The sequence below is a fragment of the Struthio camelus genome, chromosome 3 (genome assembly GCF_040807025.1).
Source record: "Struthio camelus isolate bStrCam1 chromosome 3, bStrCam1.hap1, whole genome shotgun sequence".
NCBI lineage: Eukaryota > Metazoa > Chordata > Aves > Struthioniformes > Struthionidae > Struthio > Struthio camelus.
The window spans coordinates 8,697,942-8,717,948 of NC_090944.1; the positions used below are offsets into that span (position 1 = coordinate 8,697,942).

At 57.5% G+C, this 20,007-nt stretch overlaps 1 protein-coding gene across 1 annotated transcript; it reads right to left on the reverse strand.

Moving 5' to 3' along the window:
* Window positions 1-681: 681 nt before the first annotated feature.
* On the reverse strand, window positions 682-19,588 carry LOC104154090 (L-gulonolactone oxidase). The gene is made up of 12 exons (XM_068936702.1): window positions 18,834-19,588; window positions 17,365-17,466; window positions 16,555-16,680; window positions 14,909-15,003; window positions 13,696-13,786; window positions 12,440-12,625; window positions 4,308-4,415; window positions 3,734-3,810; window positions 2,821-2,970; window positions 2,318-2,482; window positions 1,529-1,619; window positions 682-1,186 (listed from the first exon to the last, which is right to left on the reverse strand). Exons 1-12 carry the CDS (start codon window positions 18,834-18,836, stop codon window positions 1,058-1,060), a joined length of 1,323 nt encoding a protein of 440 aa, XP_068792803.1. The 5' UTR covers window positions 18,837-19,588; the 3' UTR covers window positions 682-1,057.
* Window positions 19,589-20,007: the final 419 nt, after the last annotated feature.

Genomic DNA, 20,007 nt, shown 5'->3' on the forward strand with positions numbered 1-20,007 from the left:
AGAAACCCCACCAGCTAACAGGAACCCTGGGGAGAAGGTACCTGGAGCGTGGGATGAAAGAGCTGCGGTGCCATCTCTCCCACCTGGCAGCACTTTGCTTTCCCCGAGCCACCCACCTCCCACTCAGCTCCCAGCAAAGCAAAGCGTATCTCCAGAAGGGTTATCAACTTGCTGTCTGTCTGTCCTGGCTGTTTGCTCAGCCCGTCTGCCCATGCCTGGCCCCCCTTATGCCAGCGTGAGCTGGGATGAGGTTGAGCTGGGAGGGAGCAGCTTGGGCCAGGGTGGGGGCTGCCCTTCCTTGCCTGGTCCAGCATTGGGAACCTGTGGGTGCTGTGGTGGGCTCAGCTCCTCTGAGCCTCCTTCTCACCCATTTGCACCCTTGCAAGAGCTATTTTTTCAGGCACACCCACGGTGGGATGCTGGAACCTCCCTGTCCTCAGGCTGAGCCCATCTCTGCTCAGCCTCTTCCTCCCAAAATCTGCCCACATGCTGCTGCAAGGGGAGTCTGGTCTGGCCTCTGAGGACCCAGGTGGCACCAGCCCCAGGGCTGTGCAACGGGCTCAGCTCTCCATACCTAACCCCGACCCCAGCACTGGGGCTGTGCCAAGACAACAGCTCCCTTCTCCCATCTCTGGGGCTGGGACCTCCTTTGGACACACGCGTGGGCGAGGAACACACATTCAGGTTGACTTTGCTCAGAGAAAAGGTCTTTATTGAGGTATCAGCTTGGACAGGAGGTGCGTGGGCCTGCGCAGGTCTCAGGGGGGACAAGAACACAGCATACCTGAGCACCTGGTCTCCAGGAGCTATTTCCAGGCCCTGCAGAGGTCCTGTTGGCATTAAACCTGGGACAGCTGAGTTGCCAGAGCCTGGAGATCAGACCAAGCCCCTTCCACAGGGCCAGCTCTTGCTGCTGGCTGCAACAAAGGACAAGGACAGAGCTGGGGCTGCAGCACCTTGGAGCCATGGAGGACCATGAACTTTGATGTGTCCTGAGAACCAGGGCTAATGGGGCTAGTCTTTCCTCCACCTCCTGCCTCGCCCCTTGCCCACATCATCAGTAAAACACCTTTTCCAGGTAGGCGTTCAGGAACATTCCCGTGGGATCCAGCTTCTCCCGGACGGCGCAGAACTTGGGGAAGGCCGGGTACATGGTCTCAAAGTCCTTCCGGGTGCATGTGTGTGCCTGCAGTAGAGAAACCAGCTAGGGGCTCCCCATAGCTCCGCTGGCCCTGGATCCCCCCCCCCCACCCCCAGCCCCGTGGCGCAGGAAGCACCTTCTTGCCCTCATCTGCATGCCAAGGGTGGTTAGCAAAGAGGTGAAACCCTGTGTGCACAGGGCTGCAGGCCATCTCCTTGAGGCACCCCCGGTGGTGCACAGTGAGAGCAGGTGGATGTGGGTGCCCTTCTCAGACCCTCTGTGGATGATGACCCCTCCCCAGATGACGAGCCTGGACAGAGAGGGGGAAGCCACCCCCTTCCCAAGCCCCAGGTCCCTCTCCCCCGGGAGCAACAGGGCCATGGATACCTTTGCCCAATGCGGCCTCCCGCCGTGCTTCTTCATGATGCCCTCGTAGGTGAGCCAGTAGTTGAGCCGGGGGACGTTCTTCCCGTAGGGCCTGGAGGGCATTAGTTGGAGCCATTCGCATACCAGGAAAACCTCTTCCATGTTCCCCTCCTGGGGGAGAAGGGCTCCGAGGCGACCATCGGGGACCTGGACTGCCTCTTTTACCAGCACCAGGGGATGGAAACCCTCTGGGAACTCAGCCAGCCCTCTTGGCACCCCAAAACCCTCTTGCCAGGCAAAGAGCTGTCCTTAGGGAGAGCCAGGTGCATGTCCTCCCTCTGTAACCCCTTCCCAGGAGCTTGACTCTCCAGGAACTCAGGCAGCATGTGGAGACTGCCAGTCAGGCTTTGGGGCAGGGACAGGGAAGGGGACATTGCAGGCAGGGCCTGAGGGCTCAGGCAGGACCAGAAGTGGCTCAAGCTTCACCAAGGAAATGCCAGCGGGCAGCAGGGCAAAATCGTCAAGGTAAGAAACGGGGGGAGGTCCACTCCAAGGCACCCCAAGACCACCCTGTCCCCTGCTGCCCAGGTCCTGCCTGGCCGCTGAGGGCTCTGCAAATGTCCAAGCAGGGCAAGGAAGCTACTGTGCAGGAGCTCATCGAATCTGGCTCCCCAGTGCCAGCCAAGAGCCGGCTGCGGTGTCTGAGCTGTGGACGTGCTGCTGCAGGCTCTCTGGGTGCGACCCGGAGGGGAGGAGGAGAGGAGCAGAACAGAGCTGGGCAGCCCCTGAGCACCCAGCACCATGGCTTACCGGTACATGATGATGTTCATGTAGCAGCTATCCCGCCGGAAGCAGGGGCTCAGCCAGATCTCATCTCCCTGCACAAAGCGCACCTCCACAGGGTAATGAGCCACCATCTTCGGGTTGTTCTCCAGGGCGGCCTTCAGCTCCAGAAGGGCCTCCTTTGTCTTCTCACTGCCCAGGAACAGCCCCCCAGCCCCGGTTAATGTTAGCATGGCCATGACCAGCTGCTGCTGGGCTGGAGCCCTCCTTGTCCCCCCAGCTTCATCCCCCACCCGGTGCTAATTCAGGGTTTGGCTTGGTAGGTCCCAGCAAATCCCTCCCATTGCTTGGGTTTACAGAGTCCCAAGACATGCCATGGAGGTTGGATCTGATAGCCTACGACAGGACACAGAAGGTCCCCATGCTAGGCTTGCAGGTTGGCATGGTGCCAGCGAGCCAGACTCCTTTGCATGGAGACCTCGCCACTGCCCCGGGGGCAGAGCACGCGGAGGGTCTGCAGAGCCATTTACATGGGGATGGCCCAGTCTTGAACATGCTGCTTGAAGCGACACTCATAGTTGAAAATCTTGTAGCTGACGGCAACGTTCTCCACCCGGGAGCTGAAGAGGAGCCAGAAGAAGAAGCGGTTGATCCAGCACACCAAGCTGGGCACGAAGGTGCTGCAGGGGAAAGAGCGGGAAGTGAGGCCGGACCCCGGAGCTGTGGGATTGCCACAGGCAGGGGGGGAGCTGCAAGGCGCCCAACCACAGCACGGGGATGCTGGGCAGGAGATGCCCTTTCAGGGGGCTGTAAGCAAAGCAGGGAGACCCCCTACCAGGGTCCTGGAGCCCAGGGGGACCTGCAGCTCTGCAGGGAGCCGCTGTGCTCTCTGCAACCAAATCTGGGACCTGTGCCCTTGAGAGACACTCTCAGCATCTTGGGGGCGAGGCCCTTAGCAGCGTTCGAAGCAGCCATGTCCCCCCCTTTCCATATTCACCGAGTCCAGCCGGGCTCTCCTGGGGCACTGGGGTCCTACTTCCCAGCCCAGCCTCGGTAACGTGGGGGAGGGCTCAAGACACCTCTGCAGCCAACTCCATCTCCCAAAGGCTCCTTTGCTCTGCTGCAAACCCATGTTGCTCCCACTCTGCGCACACGAGAGGGCAGTGCAGTCCCAGATATCATCCCCGAGCCAAAACCCACTCCCTTCTGCAGAGGAGCTTGCTGGAGGGGAACAGATGAGTCCTTCATCCCCAAGGGTAGGATGACCTGGGGACAAGTCCCCTCATGCCATCATCCCCCCTCTCCCTCCCCTGCTTAGGGCACCCAGCATTAAGGGAAGCAGCACAGGAGTTATAGAGATGCAGGGAACAGAGCTGGGCAGCAAAGGGCCTGCAACCCTGGACAAACCTGCCCTACCCTCTCCTCCCCCAAGCCTGGTCCTACCTGATCCAGAGCAGAAACTCCAGCAAATAGTAGCCAATGGCGTAATCCCAAAACCAGCTGGCAGAGGAAGAGGGAGGCTGCAAAGCCAAGCAGAGGAAGGTGACGATCACCAGGAACTGCAGCTTTCCTCACCTCGCTTGCCAACAGGCACCGAGATGGGCAGCATGCACCTGGGCAGGGCTGGGCTGGGAGCAGGGGTTTGGAGAAGGGCATCCCAGGGCCACCCAATCCATCTCCCATGGGCAAATGGGGCCACATCCAGTCCCAGGAAGGGGCAGACCTCACAGTGCTGGACTGGAGAACAGGCTTTGTGATGGGGATACGGAGAGCTTAGAGCTAAGGTGCAGGCCCAGCTGCTGGCAATGCCACCCTCCTCCCAGGACCTCCAGACTATTGAGCCGCTCCCAGCTCAGCCCTGGGATACTCCTGTCCAGCCCCAAGTGCTGTTTGCAGGATCAACCACCCCCCAACAGCCCTTGCCCTGCCTGGTGTCCCAAAGCACTGGCTGTGGAAGGACACCCGGGCTCTGTGCATGGGCCCCTCTCTCTCCTGACGTGGGACCAGTGGGACCTGCCTTGCTGGTGGGGTCCTGGTAGATGACGCTGACGTTCTCGCTATGCGGGAACCACAGGAAGCGGAAGTATTTGGATCTCTTCAGGTGGTCGTTGAGATGATCCAGCACCTGAAACACCCCGAGAAACCACAGCTGGTCAGCGAATGGCCCCTCAGAGCAGGCAGGGAGGCACCTCGGAGGCCTCCAGGCCAACTGTGGAGCTGGGCATCGCCAGTGCTGGAACAGGGCTGGGGATATCATCTGCAATCTCGGTGATCCCAGGTTTGGAGGGGAGTCAGTGCAGCCTGGCCATGGCAGGAAGGAGATAAGAGACCCACAGACTCAACTCCTGGGAAGGAGGGGAAAGGGGCATGTCCATGGTCTCCTCTGCCTCCAGCAGGCTGTAGCAGAGACCTCTGTCTTGCAGGCACTGCTGGCTCCTCCCCACTCATGCAGCACCTGGTACACAGGGCGTCCCCATGGCCAAGCACAGACCCCAAGTCCTACCACAGTCAAACCACTGCCAGCCCAACACTGCTCCATGAGCAATACCCCAAGCGTGAAGCAGCACAGCCAGGGCCACAACGGGCATCCTGGGCTTCCTCCAGCCATCAACGATCCGGGGCCCTGAGGCAATCGTGGGCATGGAGCTGGGACGCCTTGCTGAGCCTGAAAGCATGGAGCACCCTGGAGACACAAACCCTGAGGAGCCAGCACCCAGCAGCAGCCCCTGTCCTCATGATCCCACAACGCCTTCACGTGCCCCTTGGAGATATGCAGAGTCCCAATGCGCTCGCTGCACTCAGCTGAACTGCGGCAGCCGTGATGGAGGATGCTGCCCTGGGCTTTGCTGAGGTGCGTTGTCACTTATATATAAATATGTATATATATTTATAAAGCCCTCCATCCAGAAGCGAGAGGGGTCTGTGCTGGGTAGCGAGGCTCTGAGATCTTTTCTTTGCTCGGTTCCCATCTCCTTCCAGCACTGCCAAAAGCACCAGGGTCCCAGAGAAGCCCCCAACCTCTCGGGAGAAATGCAAAATTGCCAAATTATTCATAAAGACAGAGAAAAGAGCTTTAAGAGAGGCAGCTCCTTAAAGAGGAGCCATGCAGCTATCTGCTGCAGCCTTGCAGGGAGGCTTAAAGAAAACCCAGCAGCTTTCCTTTGGGACGTTTGCTCGACGGAGGCGAAGCGCGCGCTGGGCACAGAGAGCCTCCAACGCCGCCCCGGGAAGATCAGGGTGACCTTGACTGAAGCTGCCCGCTTTCAGCTGGGTCGTCTGAGAGCCTTGTTTTAATGAGCTATTAAGCCCCAGGTTGGGCTGTTTTAGCATGGAGCGTTTTGCTGTGACCCCCGCGAGGGCGAGACCTTCGCGCCGTAACGCCTGTTAAAGCGGAAGGGATGGGAAGGCGAAATGCGATGCCTGTGACTGATGAGCATGAGCGGCCTGGTGCCTGCTGCTCCCAAAGAGCCAGGAAACCACCTCTAAAACCTTTCTGACGACAGCCTATTTTTTTTGGCCAGAAAAGTTGCTAAATGCATCCCCTTGATCCTTGCAATAGGTTTATTTTCAGCTGGCTGCTAGCCTGCTACGGGCTAACGGGGCCGGCAGCAGCGGGCGAGCCGGCTCCGCGAGCCCCGGGGGGATGTCGGCCACTGACCGCCAAGCGCCTGAAGTGGAGGCAGAGGTCAGGCGGCAGAAACCTCTCAGCCTCGAGGAAACGGGGCTCGCGGGGTCCGTCCTAGGCGCTGGGACGTCCTGGGCGAGGGCTGGCGAGCGGTCAGCTCCGACCCAAAGCAAGGCGCCCCAAATGCTTCAGCGCCCACCAGTCGTTAAGGTGGGTTCACAGGCAGATCTGATAACTTAGTGGAAGAGAAACCCACCGGCTTATTGCTTATTATAGAAACCTCCTCCAGCGCAGAAAGGCCCCAAGCTGCAAACTAGGCAGCCAGCAAGGTAATCGGAGGAAGAAGCATCTCATCTTGCGGTCTGACCTGGTCCGGGGATGTGCGGCATGTCCCTCGCATGTGGAGCCCTGCTGATTTACACCAGCCCCAGCGTAAACTGGTTGCTTGCCCAGCGTCGGTCCCCCCGTGCCGCCGGGTGCTCCACGCAAGCGAGCGGGAGCAGGCACGCTCCTCGCTGCTCCGACTTCTCCACCGAAAACCCGCTCGTCTTCAGTGAACCCTCTCCGTCCCGTGCCTCGTTCCTGGGCACCGCCAGCAGCTGGCACAGCTTAAGTTTTTTTTTTTTTTCTTCCAGTGAAGACGACAATCACAAGGCCAGGAAAAAAAGCAGGCAGATCTTATATAACTGCAAATCCACGCCTGGCTCCTCGCACACATATATTATTTGCAATGTCTTAGATAACTCGGGCTTAAATATTTCAAGCAAGCGGCTCCCTTGCCATTATTCTCTTCCGCCTCACTGGGCCACTCGACATGAAAGCCTGAGATCAAGAAGGGGGCGAGGAGCGGCAACAACCAAGAATTGATAATGGCATAAATATTTATCGAGCGCATTCCCATTTCGCTCTCCTAGCAGTCCTGAGGGACAGGGCAAAACAGTCCTTGCATACGTGGAGAAACCAAACAGGCAAGTGATCTGGCCCATGAGAGATGCCAGAGGATGCAGTGAAGGTCCAAGCAGTCTGGTGGGATGGATGTGAGCTGTGCGGTTCAGTACCTGACCTAGGGGCCATCAGTGCCACGAGGAGGTGGCAGATCCTACCTCAGGGCACATCTCGACTGGGGACCTGCCTGCCAGGGGGTACAGAGGAAGCCACAGCTCGAGCTGGGTCAGAAAACCAGTGGGCAGTTCCTAAGCAAAATATGTCTCATGAGCCAACCTCTGCATCCAGAAACACCTAAATGCAGCTCGCTGTAGTCTGGGAGAGAAATGTCCGGCCAGGTTTGTCTCGGTCCTGTGTCTTCTCTTCCCTCCTCCCAGGAAAAATAAGATCCTGAAGTACAACAGCTTTGGACTGGCCTGGTGCAGCCCTTGGTATGGGTAAAGGGGTGACAGCAGCTAGGCAGAGATGCGCTAACAGGGTCAGGCAATTCGCCCAGACCTTTGTCCACCTTCCCAGCCAGCACAGCCACCCACAGCACCATGCAAAGACTTCTGGGTTGCTTCAGATCAGGACTTAGAAAGATGACGTGGCAGAACTGTATTAAATGCGCACCGGTTCAAGTCACCCTGAAGGGGTACTCAATAATTCAATCCTTAAAAAAAAATTAAGGGCAGCATTTCTCAAAGCTTTGCTAGAGCTGGAGCGCTGACCAATCCTGAGATAACAGATGATGGTGCCACTAAGGTTACGCACAGCGAGAGATGTCAAAGCTCGCAGGAAGACAAAGATGGTTGAAGAGCGGTTGACAGCAGATCCAGGCACCAGGAGAGTTTGGCTTTCACTGCCACTGGTTTCTTCCTCCTGCTGGACTCCATCCCTCAATTTCTCCATCCAGAAACCTAGCTCTGGGCTCTTGGATGCGTATGCAGCCAAATCACCACAGCCCATTTTTAGGCAGAGGTTCCCAAGCTCAGGAGCAGAAGACAGCCACGCTAGTCCTTGGCCACTAGCGACACCTCACACCCCAGCACCCAGCATGGCAAGCAGCTCCTCCAAGCTGCAGCACGGGCAGGGAAGGCAGCTGGTGGTGATGCCAGAGGTGGAGGTGTCTCCATTTGCATGCCACAACCGTCCCCTCTTCCCCATGTGTCGCGCATCAGGATAACGCAGCAGCGCAGGAGAAGTTGTGCTATGCCTGGCTGTGGCAAGGCCACGCTCCTGCCTGTGTCTGAGCAAACTCCTTGCTCCATCCAACTTCCTAGCACCATGAGGGTAAGCAGGCTCCAAGGAAATGTACCCAGCAGCTAAGAGGAGTTTATATAACAGCAGAGACAGGGTTGTTCCCAGGAGAAAGAGGCCATGTTCCTTAAAACTGCTCTGTAGAAATGCCCACAGGGCCTTGGAAATGCTTTCTGAGGGATCTGGATCACACCCGTTGTTGGCCATGAGGAGATCTCGGCTTGTAAAGCCAAGAAGATGCACCACCCCGAGGAACGGTGTTTCATGCCTCTTTCAGGGAATTCAGCCATTCCCCTCTACCATCCCAAGAGGTCATGGGAAGCCCATGCCTAGCTCACACCATCCTCCTGCTCTGTGATCAGCTATCTCAGGTCTTGTGGACTACATGCAAGATGCAGGACTTCAGGAGGGACATGGCCACAAAGAGGAGGTGGTGGCGGCTGCGGCAACTGGGAGAAGATGGACAGCAGGACAGGTGGAGAACTCACCAAGGGGATGACAGCATATGAAGTCTTTAGAGCCACACAAGATCCTGATCTATGAAGGCCAGAGACCCTCCTTAGGAAGTCACATCCCTTGGACATGTCCCACATCAGGCAAGTCACTAACACCATACACCCTGGTTTAGGCAAGAAGGACCTTTAGCAAGACAGAGACAAGCAAGACCAATTTAAACGGAATTTTCCACCACGCTACTCAAATGCATCTCTGTGGATTGGTCCTGATGTGGGATTTACTCAGTCTAGCCCTTGAAATATGTGACGCATAAAACCAATTCTCATCCTCAGCACAGTTCATCCCAAGTTCAACTCAAAAAAGAGTTAAACCCAACCTTCATGCCGGGAGAAGGACAGCGCATCCTGGAAAACACCCAGACCTCACTCACAAAACGGGACCAAGTCATTACCAAGAGCACAAGATGCTCAGGGACTATTTTAGGTGGCCCATCTGTCACTGGAAGAGGCCAGGCTCTCCACTAGCCGAGGAACAGGAGGCAACAGGATGGGAGACAGCACCTCACAGGAGAGGACACAGCTCGTGGGAGCAGCCTTGCTCAGCAGGCTGCTGCTCCACTCCTCCAGGAGCTGCACAGGCACTGGGAACGCAGGCCAGAGCAAGCACGGTCATCTCCTCGTTTTTGCTTCATCACACCAGTTTGCCAGCCCAGTCCTGGATTTCTAGCAGGGACAATTTTCTCCAGCTGTAACATTAAATCTGCATTAGGCTTAGTGATGAATACCTCAAGTTACTAGCTCTCAGCTGGCCTGCAGAGGCTGCCAGCCTCTGCGAGCACCAGGTTAAGCCTCAGAGATCAGATGGAGGCTTCAGCTAATCCATTTTGCACCGACGTTTTCCACCGCTATGAGCCAGCGCATGGGGCGAGCAGCGCAGCAGCTCTGACGCCTGCTAACTCGTTAAGTAGCTGCAACTTGATTGTGTTGGTGCCTCGGTGCATGGTTCAGAGACAGCCCCCAGCAGATGAATATGATGGCCATGGACAACGCAAGCGCAACTGCAAGGCAGCCTCTCCATCACAGGCCTTGCGGGACCGTGAGCATCGCACACCCCAGGGGCTGGTTCGAGCCCAGAGCAACTCCCGACCGCGGCGGCTGCAAACGAGTTTCTGCTTTGCAGGCAGCGTTTCCCTGATTGGGGCAACGAAGCTGGTTCTGGCCCAGGCTGCACGTGCAGAGTCCATCGCTCAGGAGACCAAACTCTCTCCCATTAAGAAATCAAGCACAGTTACTCTCTGATCTGATCGCCGACTGAAGCAGGGCTCCACGCAGCTCCAGAGCAGGGTTTTGCAGGCCAACCTCTTCCCCAAAGATGGCACCAGCTGTGCTCGAGGGCATCAGAGCTTTCCAGGATGAGCGTCCGGAAGTGCAAAGCGCAGCGCTGTGGCACAGCGGGAGTCCGTGCTGCAAGCAAGGATCCCACATCCCACAAATGGGCCCATGCTGATATATCAGGAGCCAAACCCAGGCGTTTCTGCCCAGATTGCAAAACCTCCGGGGCACGATGTCCCGCTTACCTCCCCCAAAACAGGCGTCGGTGCCACGTGGCGAGCAGCAGCCAGCCCTGCCGCTGCAGGGGGATGTAGGGCATCCTGCCAGCCAGCCGGCGTCTTTGGCAACCCCGAGCCCGAACCGGAGCTGAAACAGAGCCGAGGAGGTCATGCTCCTGCTCCAGCACCGGCTCTGCCAGTGCCTGGAGACGGCGCTTTCCATTCCTTCCCTAACTGCAACACACTCCATCACCGGCGAGGCAGCCGCGCCACCAACGCTGGGGAACTCCTGCTGCCCTCTGCGGGAAATTCATGCAGCCCAACGGCTGGGAAGGGCCCAGCCGGGCTTTCAGGACTGGGCCGCAGCTAGTCCTCACGGGCTGCACTCGGAGCGAAAGCGGGGTCAAGCCACCATCTGGAAACCACCAAAAGCACCTTCCTCTCCCCTGCCTGGGCCCTGGCCAGCTGGCACACAATGCCAGGAAGGCACGGCCGAGGTGCGGGCGACCCGCGCTTTGCAGGCTGACTTCTCGTGCAGCGGATGAGGAGCGCCCACACGAGCGGTCCTGCCACAAACTCCCATCCGGTGAATGGCAACAGCCGAAACAGCAACGGCTGCACCCCAGGCCGGAGCGCGGACCTGCTCTCCAGCCTCCTGCAGCCCAGCCTGCGGAGGAGCAGCCGGACCCCTCGGCCCCACGAGCCTCCTGCAGCTCAGCGGACCCATCCTTCCCTTCTGCAGTGACCTGGCCCAGGTGGTGCAGAGCCACCTCTGAAATGCTGCTTGCAGGGCTTCCCATGATGGGAGCGCAACAGCTCTGATGGGACACCTGTGCCGAGCCTCTCCCAGAGCCGATTCTGCACCATCCACACAGGATTATCCGCGAGATGGCACAACTCCCTTTGAGAGCAAACTCCCTCAACCCGAGGATCTAAGCTCCTGAGCTGGATGTTGCCCTTTAGTTTAGCACTGACTCATCCCCGAGGCAGTTTGGACAGGCCTCAGATGGGGGAAGAAACCCCCGGCTGCGGCCAGCACGGCTGGGGCTCAGGGCAGGGACAGCCCTTGTGCTGTTCGTTACGGAGAGGGGGATGTTCCCAAGGGACACCACCACATCCCAGCTCAAGGAGCACTCTCGGGAGCCCATGGTGAAAATAAAAGAGTCTTCAATGTGTTCCCAAGTACATCTGAAGCCTGCAACCCTCAGCTGCTCCAGGTCTGCACCGAGCGCTGAAATGGGGCTAGTCAGGGCCGCTAAAATCAGCTACTCTCATCTCAATCTGGAGAAATGCAAAAAAAAAAAAAAAAAAAGTCACACTCAATCCAACCTAGCTTTGAGAGGACCCTGGGAGCAGCTCAAGGGTGAGACACTTGGTGGCAAGAAGAAAAGAGCTGAGTTTTCACTTCACCTCCAGCCCTCTGACCTGCCCAGGGACGGACTCCGTGCTGAAAGCAACTGGGAACGCATATGACCTCTCACAGAGACCACAGCCTTGCGGTTCTCAAAAGCGACCAGGCAAATGAAGAAAACCGCTTTCTTTCCAGTGCCTTTCCTTGCAGACTTCCCTCGTGTCCCGCTCCCACAGGCCGTGCACAGAGGGGGGTCACAGCAGAGGTGTTTCTACCTCCTCTGCTGCCCAGGTGAGGTGCCGAGTTCCCACCTGCTCTTTTGCAGAGGTTAAAGCAGACTCAGGTTCACGACCTTCTCCGGAGCTAGCGCACCCATGCAGACCTGGCACCCAGTCACCACAGGGCTGCCACGAGCTCCCAGGTGCACCCATAACCACAGCCCTGCGTCATCCTGGAGGAAGAGCCCTGTCGCACTTCTCTGCAAGCAACCGTCCCTATCACACCTTCCACAGCAGCTCGGAGGCTCCAGCACCGTCCCTTCAGCCTGTGGCCTCGCAACACGGGCTGCGCTCCCAAACCTTGCTCCGCTCCTCAGCACGTCACGGGTGCACCACGCAACGCACCTCTAGCTGCGGGTCCCAACCTGCCACCCGCCCAACGTGGCGAGGAGGTGGCATCGACAAGCGCTTCTCCTCCCCACCTACCCCCTGCGCCACTCCGATCCCAGCAGATGCTCTTCCCACCCGTGGGAGATTAAAATGGCTTTCCCAAGAAGCAAAGTTCTCTGCTTTGTCACCCAGGAGACGTTTCCAGCTTAAAGGACAGATGTGGTCTCAAGCTGGAAGACACCGTGGAGATGCACAAGGACTATAACCCTCAGGCATTTGTGGGATTTGCTACCAAAGTATAGCCCCTTCCCAGGCCATTTCGCCCTGCAGAGAACTTTGCTTTTCCCCAAGGAGGCTTCAAAAGCCATGGTGGTACCTCGGTGAGGGTGGATGGGAAGGCCACCTCATGCAGGTGGAACTGGGGGACGCACTGGAAGGTGACCGTGAGCACGACGCCCAGGCAGCCCAGGTGCAGGCGGGCAGCCTGGAAGACGTCCGCGTTGACCGACTCCGAGCACTCCAGGATCTCCCCTGAAGCCGTCAGCAGTGTCAACGCCACGACCTGACGAGAGGAGAGGAAAGCGTCATCCCCAAGAGCATGCCCTGCCAGGGAACTGTCTTCTCTTTCCCCTTCATGCAGAGAAAAAAAAAATCAGACAGTATCGGAAAAACAGAAGTATAAAAGAGTATAAAATAGGGCAGTGCTAATTGATCTTGAATGCCTCTTAGGAGTTACTCCAGATCTATGTCCCACACCCTGAGGAATGCAATCAGCTGGAAAACCCCAGGCCCCTCTGAACCTGCTGCTGGGAAGGGCCTCAGGTCCCATTTCCACGCTGCGCTGGGTCCCTGCAACCCCCAACCATGGGGTTGAGGGCTGAGCAGGGAGACCCTGACACCATGACCAGCATCACAGGGGGCTTTCAGATGAGCTGGGCTCCACCAGCCCCTCTCTCTCCTCCCACCATGGATTTTCCAGCATAAAAGGATCCTTCTCTCTCTGGTAGATGCTAGGAAGAGCCATCAATTAAAGAAGCAAATCTCCCCCAAACTTTTTCACTTCTCTGTAGTCATAAGTGGAATCGCCATGCAGGATTTGAGTTCAGATTGAAGGATTTTCTTAACTATTTAAAAACAGACCTGAGCTCCAAAGAGATTTGGTTTCAGGGGGAGCTCGGTTACGAGAAGAAATGGTTTTCTTTTGATACAGAGGCTATTCATCGGGTTATAAGACAAAAAGCCCAGGGACAGGCGTTTTGGGGCTGGAACGCCTTGGCTGGCTGATGAAGTTTTGCAAGACATCAGCAGACCCAGGTTACTCTGACCCTTCACTCCCCATCGGGGATTAATCCAGCCAGCAACCAAGGGGCCAAGGGCTGGCGTTAGGCAGGAGCATAAAGCACTGGCAATGCTGCATGGGGTGCACGACCGCACGTGGCTTCCAGCATGCACGTGGGGCAAGCCAGGCTGGCCGAGGTCCTCCATCAACCCCAGGGCCGGGTGCCCCAGCATTTTGATCGTGCGCTGGGACATCTGCCTCGCAGGGCAGACGCCGAGGTCGATGCATCGATGTGCACCCCGACACGCATCCCTGCACCAAGACGAGGAGCAGCCCGGTGGTCCTGGCCTTACCTGGGTGGGGAGGATGCCGTGCTCAATGCCGGTGTTGTGGGTCCCCGTGCCGATCACCCCGGCCGCTGCCACCTCGGAAACGGCACCCAAGCTGCGGGCAGACGAGTGGGCTGGGTGAGGATCCCGCTACGTGAGGTCTGCACCGGGGGCGACCTGGGGGACAACTCTCCAGCCACGTGGGCAAGGCAGGAGGTGGAAGCAAACGGAGCAATTTGCTCCAATGCCCTTCCTGCTTCCAGCGGCAGATGTTCAGAGACTTCCTGAACCAGACGGGGTTTCGGTGTCCGTTGCAACCTTCTCAGCAGATTTCTCTGCTGTAAACCCGTCTGCTCACCCCAAAGTGCCCTGAGCTGCCTGCTCAGGTAGGGTTTCTCCTTCCAAACCCTCATCCCAGCTTTGGCCAGGCCTCTAACAAGCTGATCGCTCATATGACCAAGGAACACGTAGCACTGAGCTAGCCTGCAATTAAAGAGTGTTTCTTTCCCCTGGGATGAGCAAACATATGAGAAAGCGTGCGAGAAAGGCCTTCCTTCCACAGCTGCCGTTCCCTTTGCAAAGCCCTTGCCAAATGCATCTCCGAGCCCCTTGGGAGATGCCCCCAGTGAAGGAGGATCAGGTGGGTTCAAGGCTGCAGGAGGCTGTGATCCGCTCGGGGACAGCACAGGGACCCACTGCCTGTCACTCCCACCCCCAGTGACAACAGGCATCCCAAAGCAACGCTGAGCAAAGGCCCTCCCACGCCTCTCGCTAACTCTTTCCAGTGGCTAATTACCCTTTGCCATTAAAGAAACTCATTTCGAGCCTGATTTCATCTGCCGTCAGCCTGCTTTTACTGCCAGATAAAGAGCTGTCTGCTGTCAGCCTCTGCCTCGTGCAATGCATCCCGAGGAGGGCCAGGGCCAGGGAGAGCAAAGCTTTCATTTGTGACAAAAAAAGCACCGGCCTGGTGGGTGCAGTGGAGTCGGTACAGGGATGAAGGCTCCCTCACCCAGCCCCCGGCTCCGAGGCAGGACCAGCTATCCCATCCGGTGGTTTTGACCTGTGGTCTGCACACCCCCCCAGTGAATGACCAAATCCTGAAGTTAACACCCCTATTTTGCAGTAAAAGCTCCTCAAACGTTTGTGTGTTGCCATGTCCCAGCACGTAGCATGGGGCAATGGTGGACAACCGGGGGAAAGCCAAGAAAGGGCCCCAGGGACACGTCTCACTCACTTGGCCAGGGCCAGCCCGTGCTTGCTCAGCTCGACATTCAGATCCGAGAGGAAAATCCCACCTTCCACCGTCACTTGCTGCTTCTCCTTATCCACCTGCCAAGGATCGGATGCAAAATGGGAGGGCAAGTTCACAGAGCTCAGCAGGGAAGAGGCCCATGCACAAGTGCATTTGCTCAGCAGATAACATTTATCCAGGAGAGCTGGGCACCGTGCGGCATTGCTCCATCTGGAGCTGCCACCCCTCTCCAACCCTAACCTGTCTCCACAGTACGCTGCACATCGCTAACATCCACAGTACGCTGCACATCATGCAACGCAAGAGCTGCACGTTCTCCTAATGGACCAAACGTGCGAGATGGGAACAGGCTCCCCCAGCAAAGCTCTGCCCCTCGCCTTGCTTGGCCAACTTTGGTCAGCTCCTGCTGCAAGGGCTGCTCATCAGGAGCTATTCATCCCACTTCTGACAGACAGAGCTGTCAAGGAAGGAGCTGTTCTTTAATCACTTATTGCTGTTAATTACCATTAATGACCTAGCTCTCAGGATTTACTGCTGCAGTCCGGAGCGCTTCATCTTCACTATGCACATGTTCGTACACGCATACAAGTGCACCTTACATAAAAAACACATGCATGCATATGCACAAACATGTGTGCACACACGTGTGTGTGCGCACAGCCACACACACAACACGCGGGCAGTCCTCTCAGTGCATTTTTAACTGCCCAGCCGTGCAGCCCCAGTAAGGGCCCAGTCTCTCCCCGCACCCTGGATGCAAACCAGGGCACCAGAAAACCCCTCACTCCCAGCAGCTCTCCTTCTCCACCAGCTGGTTAGCATACGATCCAAAGGCAACCAGCAAGAGCTTTCTCCTGCACAGTGTCAAGCATAGGAAACTGGAATGGACCAGTTCTCCTCCCTGCCGTGGGGACATTTCCCACTGTACACAGGAAGAAACCACAGACCACGGACATCCACATGAAACGCTCCGCCAGGCCTTTGCTAGGCCACTGTTCTTTAAGGCACATTTGCATGTTTGCATTAAGCCACATTGCATTTCCCAGAGCATCCTGAGAAAGGTAGTCCTGCCAGATATCTCCTCTTCATCCATGCTGTGATAAGGGCATCATGCAAAGGTTAAGCCCTTCCACCTACACCAGCAAAGACTAAGCTCAGTAGGATCTACAGAGATGAAAAAACAGGATCCTCAAGACAGGCACCATCTCTTCCCATCTCAAGAGGATCCTTCATCTCAAGGGGGAACATTACCACTGCTTCTCCTCTCCACGCTCCACTCCAGCACCTGTCCTAAAAAACTCTGCTCTGAGGGGCAGGGGCTGTGGGTTATGGCCACATGGACCATGTTCCTCATCAAACGCACACTGGCAAGACATCACTTCATTGCATTTTTATAGCTGCTCCCTCTACTTCCAAAGCGATCCTTTTTGCACAGGGGAAAAAATAAATCTCCAGTCTTGCACTAGCATTTCAGCATTTGGTTTGGGGAAAAACCCTGGCTCTGAGGAGAAGAAAGCCTCCCCGTCCCTTCTTCCCCCACTCCAGCTATGATGATGGTGGTGCAATGCCTCCCAGTCTGCAGTGGCCGCAGGCAGGAGTGCCACCGCGTTTCCAGAAGCAGAGCTCACCTTGAGGATCCTGTTCATCTTCCCCATCTGGATCATGAAGTCATCGGTGCAGGCAATGTCTGAAGGGGAGTGGCCACCCCCCACCACCTTCACCCTCTTGGCCCTCTGCCTGGCCATATCCAGGATCTGCAGAGACAACACAAGGCCCTGAATGCCCAGCATCCCTCTCAAAGCCGTGTGCTGAAGGAGGCGCCAGAGGGACTGAGACTTGGGGATCTTGGGTTTCTCTTGCAGGCTTTTAGCCCTCTAGTGATTAATCCTGTCTAATCCCTCAGGCTCTTTCTGCAGTCAAGCGTGAGAGACTAATGTCTCAAGCGGATAACAAATTCCACCCATCTTTGGCACCTGCTTTACACCCATCGCCTGGGGCTAAAACCACTGCTGGAGGCCAGACATCTCCTAACACAGCCATTAGGATCAGCCCAGAAGAGGTGATGCCCATCCGAGACACCCCTGAGTGACCAAAGCATCCCCAGGGCTGACGGAAGTGACACAGGACTTGCAAGAAACTTCCCAGGCACCATCAGAATTTCCCTGGAGATGCCCAAATTTCCCTGGGTTAAACCCTGCCCCTAACGCAGGGATGGGATGTTGGTTTTCTGCACCTTTCAGACGTTTGACACATCTGCTAGAGCACCTGTTGAGAGGCGGTTTGGTAGGATGGACCATATCCTGGGGCTGAGGGAAGGCCTGATGGTGTAGTCATCACTGGTCTTCAAGACTGAATGCGATGGAGCAGCAGAGCCCTTCCTGGCCTTTCTTTCTCTTGATTTCTAATTTCTCTTCGTTTCCTTCAAACGCCTGCCTTACCTCTCGGATCTCCTCCACTGACGTAGGCTGGAAGTACAGCTCTGGAGAGGAGCCATAAGTCTTGGCCCAGTTCTGGAACTTGACTCCTCCTTGGCCGTGAACCTAGGTCAAAAACAAGAGTTAAAGCAGAGGAAAGGAAACACTTGCCCTGATTTTCTGCACAGGCCATCTTTTGTCTGTCAAATCCACTGCCCCAGGGAGCCTTGGAGAGCCAGATTTCCAAAGGGATTAGACATTTATGGACACAGATGGTTCATCTCTCCCTCTTTAAACCCTAGAGCAGAGGTGTTTCCATCTGAGGAAGAGAGCTTGGGCTCTCTTTGAAGTCAGTAGGGAGAAGCGGGAAGATTCCCCGATCCGGGTGAGACATCTCCTGGAAAGAGCCCATCCCTTCCTTCATATGCTGGGGTCTAACCATGCCCTCTCAGCTCACACGGACTCCTCTGCCCTGCTCTGGTCTCTGCTCAGACCCCCGTCTCAGCACCCATACCTAGGCCGTGTCCCACAGACACGGCCTCCTGACCCAGTGTCCCCAGATGGCCTCACCATGAGGCTCTGATTGCAACCTCCCTCCAACCTCAGCCCTCAACCCAAGCTGCTGCCCCCAGGCCTGGCATGGAGGGGCCAAAGCGCCCGGCCCCAACCGAACCCCAGGGCAGGAGTGAGAGTTACCTTGGGGCATCGCTGGGGAAATTTGGGAAGGCCTTGGTTTTGGGGTGAAGGGATGGATTTCCTGGGTAGGGCTTGAGGCAAGGAAGGACCTGGCACGGATTGAGGCACCGAGCCCCCAGAGCAGGGGGTGAACAATCCCCTCCGCCCCCAGGCAGGTCCGGCTCCCACGCGCTCCCCACCGACCTGCATCCCACTGGCTCCCATCACAGGGCGGGCGAGGGGAGCGGCTCGATCCCCTTCCTCAGCACCCTGCCCGGGATGGGGTGGGGGGGGAGGGAAAGACCAGCAGCTTTGGAGCCCCCAGGGCAGGGGGGAGGTCGGGGCTGCCTCGCTGGCTGCCCGACACGGATCCCTTCCCCCCCCCCACCCCGATGAACATGGTTAAATCACAGCCTTTCACTCGGCGCCCCAGGACACAAAGGCAGCGAAACCAGTTTATCCGACAGAAAGCGCTGGGGAGGAGGGGGGTAGCGGGGGAATGACAAAGGCAAGGAAAAAAAAAAATTAGGGAAAGAAATGGCTGCTTGGTAAAAGCAAAAATTCTCCGGGTTGGAAAACATTCCTGTTCAGAAGCCAGCGCCCGACCTTATTTGAAAGCAGCAATTTTTGGGCTTTCCTAAATTTTTTCCAAAATTTCCTTTTTTTTTTTTTTTTCCTTGGCTTTTCCTAAAATGGTTATTTCATAAACGCCGACAGTCGCAAGAGCCCCTGCCCGGCCCGACGGTCCCCCCGCCCGCCCCGGACCCTGCTTCCCACCCGGCGGCTCTCGAGTTTCCCTGCCCGGTGCTTTTGCTCACCATCCCGCCGGTGCTGGGGCTCGGAGCAAGGCCTGGCCGGATCCTGCAGTGCGGGTCAAATAGCCCCTTGGCCAACCCGGGATGGGTAATGAATAACAGCCCTCCTTGGCCGCGGGCCTTGCAAGCGGCCCCGCTCCTCCGGGGGTGGAGAGGGGCTGAGCCCTTTGCTCCCGGCTTCGGGGCGGGGGGGGGGGGGTCGGAAAGGGATCCGGATGCCGCTTTTATCTCGGGGGAGGGGGGGAAAGCTGCAAACTCTGCAAGAAGTCGCTGCCTTTGGCCGCTCCTTGCGTGGAGCCGGTACCCCGAAACGGCGGCACGTGCCAGGCGAGCCGGGCACTGAAGCAGGTCTAGGGGTGACACTCGGCAGCGCCCACGGGGGTTTGGGCACCGCAGGGCGCAGGGAGGCGACGGCCCCCGAGCATCGCCGTTTCACGGGATGCCTCCGCGATGGGACCTCTCACCACGGGATGTCTCGTCACGGCGCCCCGTGCCAAGCAGGAGCCGGAGGGCTTTGCACGCCGCTGGATGCCAGCGCGGGCAGCGGGGAAACGCACCGAGCCTGACGCGCTCCTCGGTGCTGCGAGGAATTTAACCCCAAACTTTCCCCCTGCCCCCAAAGGGGCAGATGGGGACAGGGGACCATGCACGGCCGCTGCTGCGGAGCCCGGAGCCACCCGGCCGGGTGAAGGGGCTGGTAACAGCTCTGCGCTTCCCATCTCAGCTGAAGGACGGGCAAGGAGGAACAATTTGCAAGAGCTCTGCAGCGCGCCGTGGCTGCGCTTTGGTGATAAGCGAGCCCACCCCCTCCTCAGTCCCTCGTTAAGGAAGGGATGATAACGATGTTGCCTCCGGAGCCGGCTAACGCGGGCAAGGTGACCCCCAGGAGCTCCGGGAGGTGCCACCTCGAGGACACCCGGAAGCCTCCTGGGCGCAGAGGGCTGGCCGTGCCATTGCAGATGGGCCACCAAGAGCACCAAGGTGGTTGCTTCTTAAGGGCAGAGCAGGAGTTTGGTGGCCCGGGGAAGGACCTTACATCTCTAGCAGCACTGCTGCCAGCTTTTCTACCCGTCTTCACGGCCGCTTCCAAAGCTCCTTGGCCTGCTGACATCCAACAGCCCTCCTTAAACCCTGCTGGTCTTTTCCCAGCTGCATTGCAGCAAATTAATGAATAATC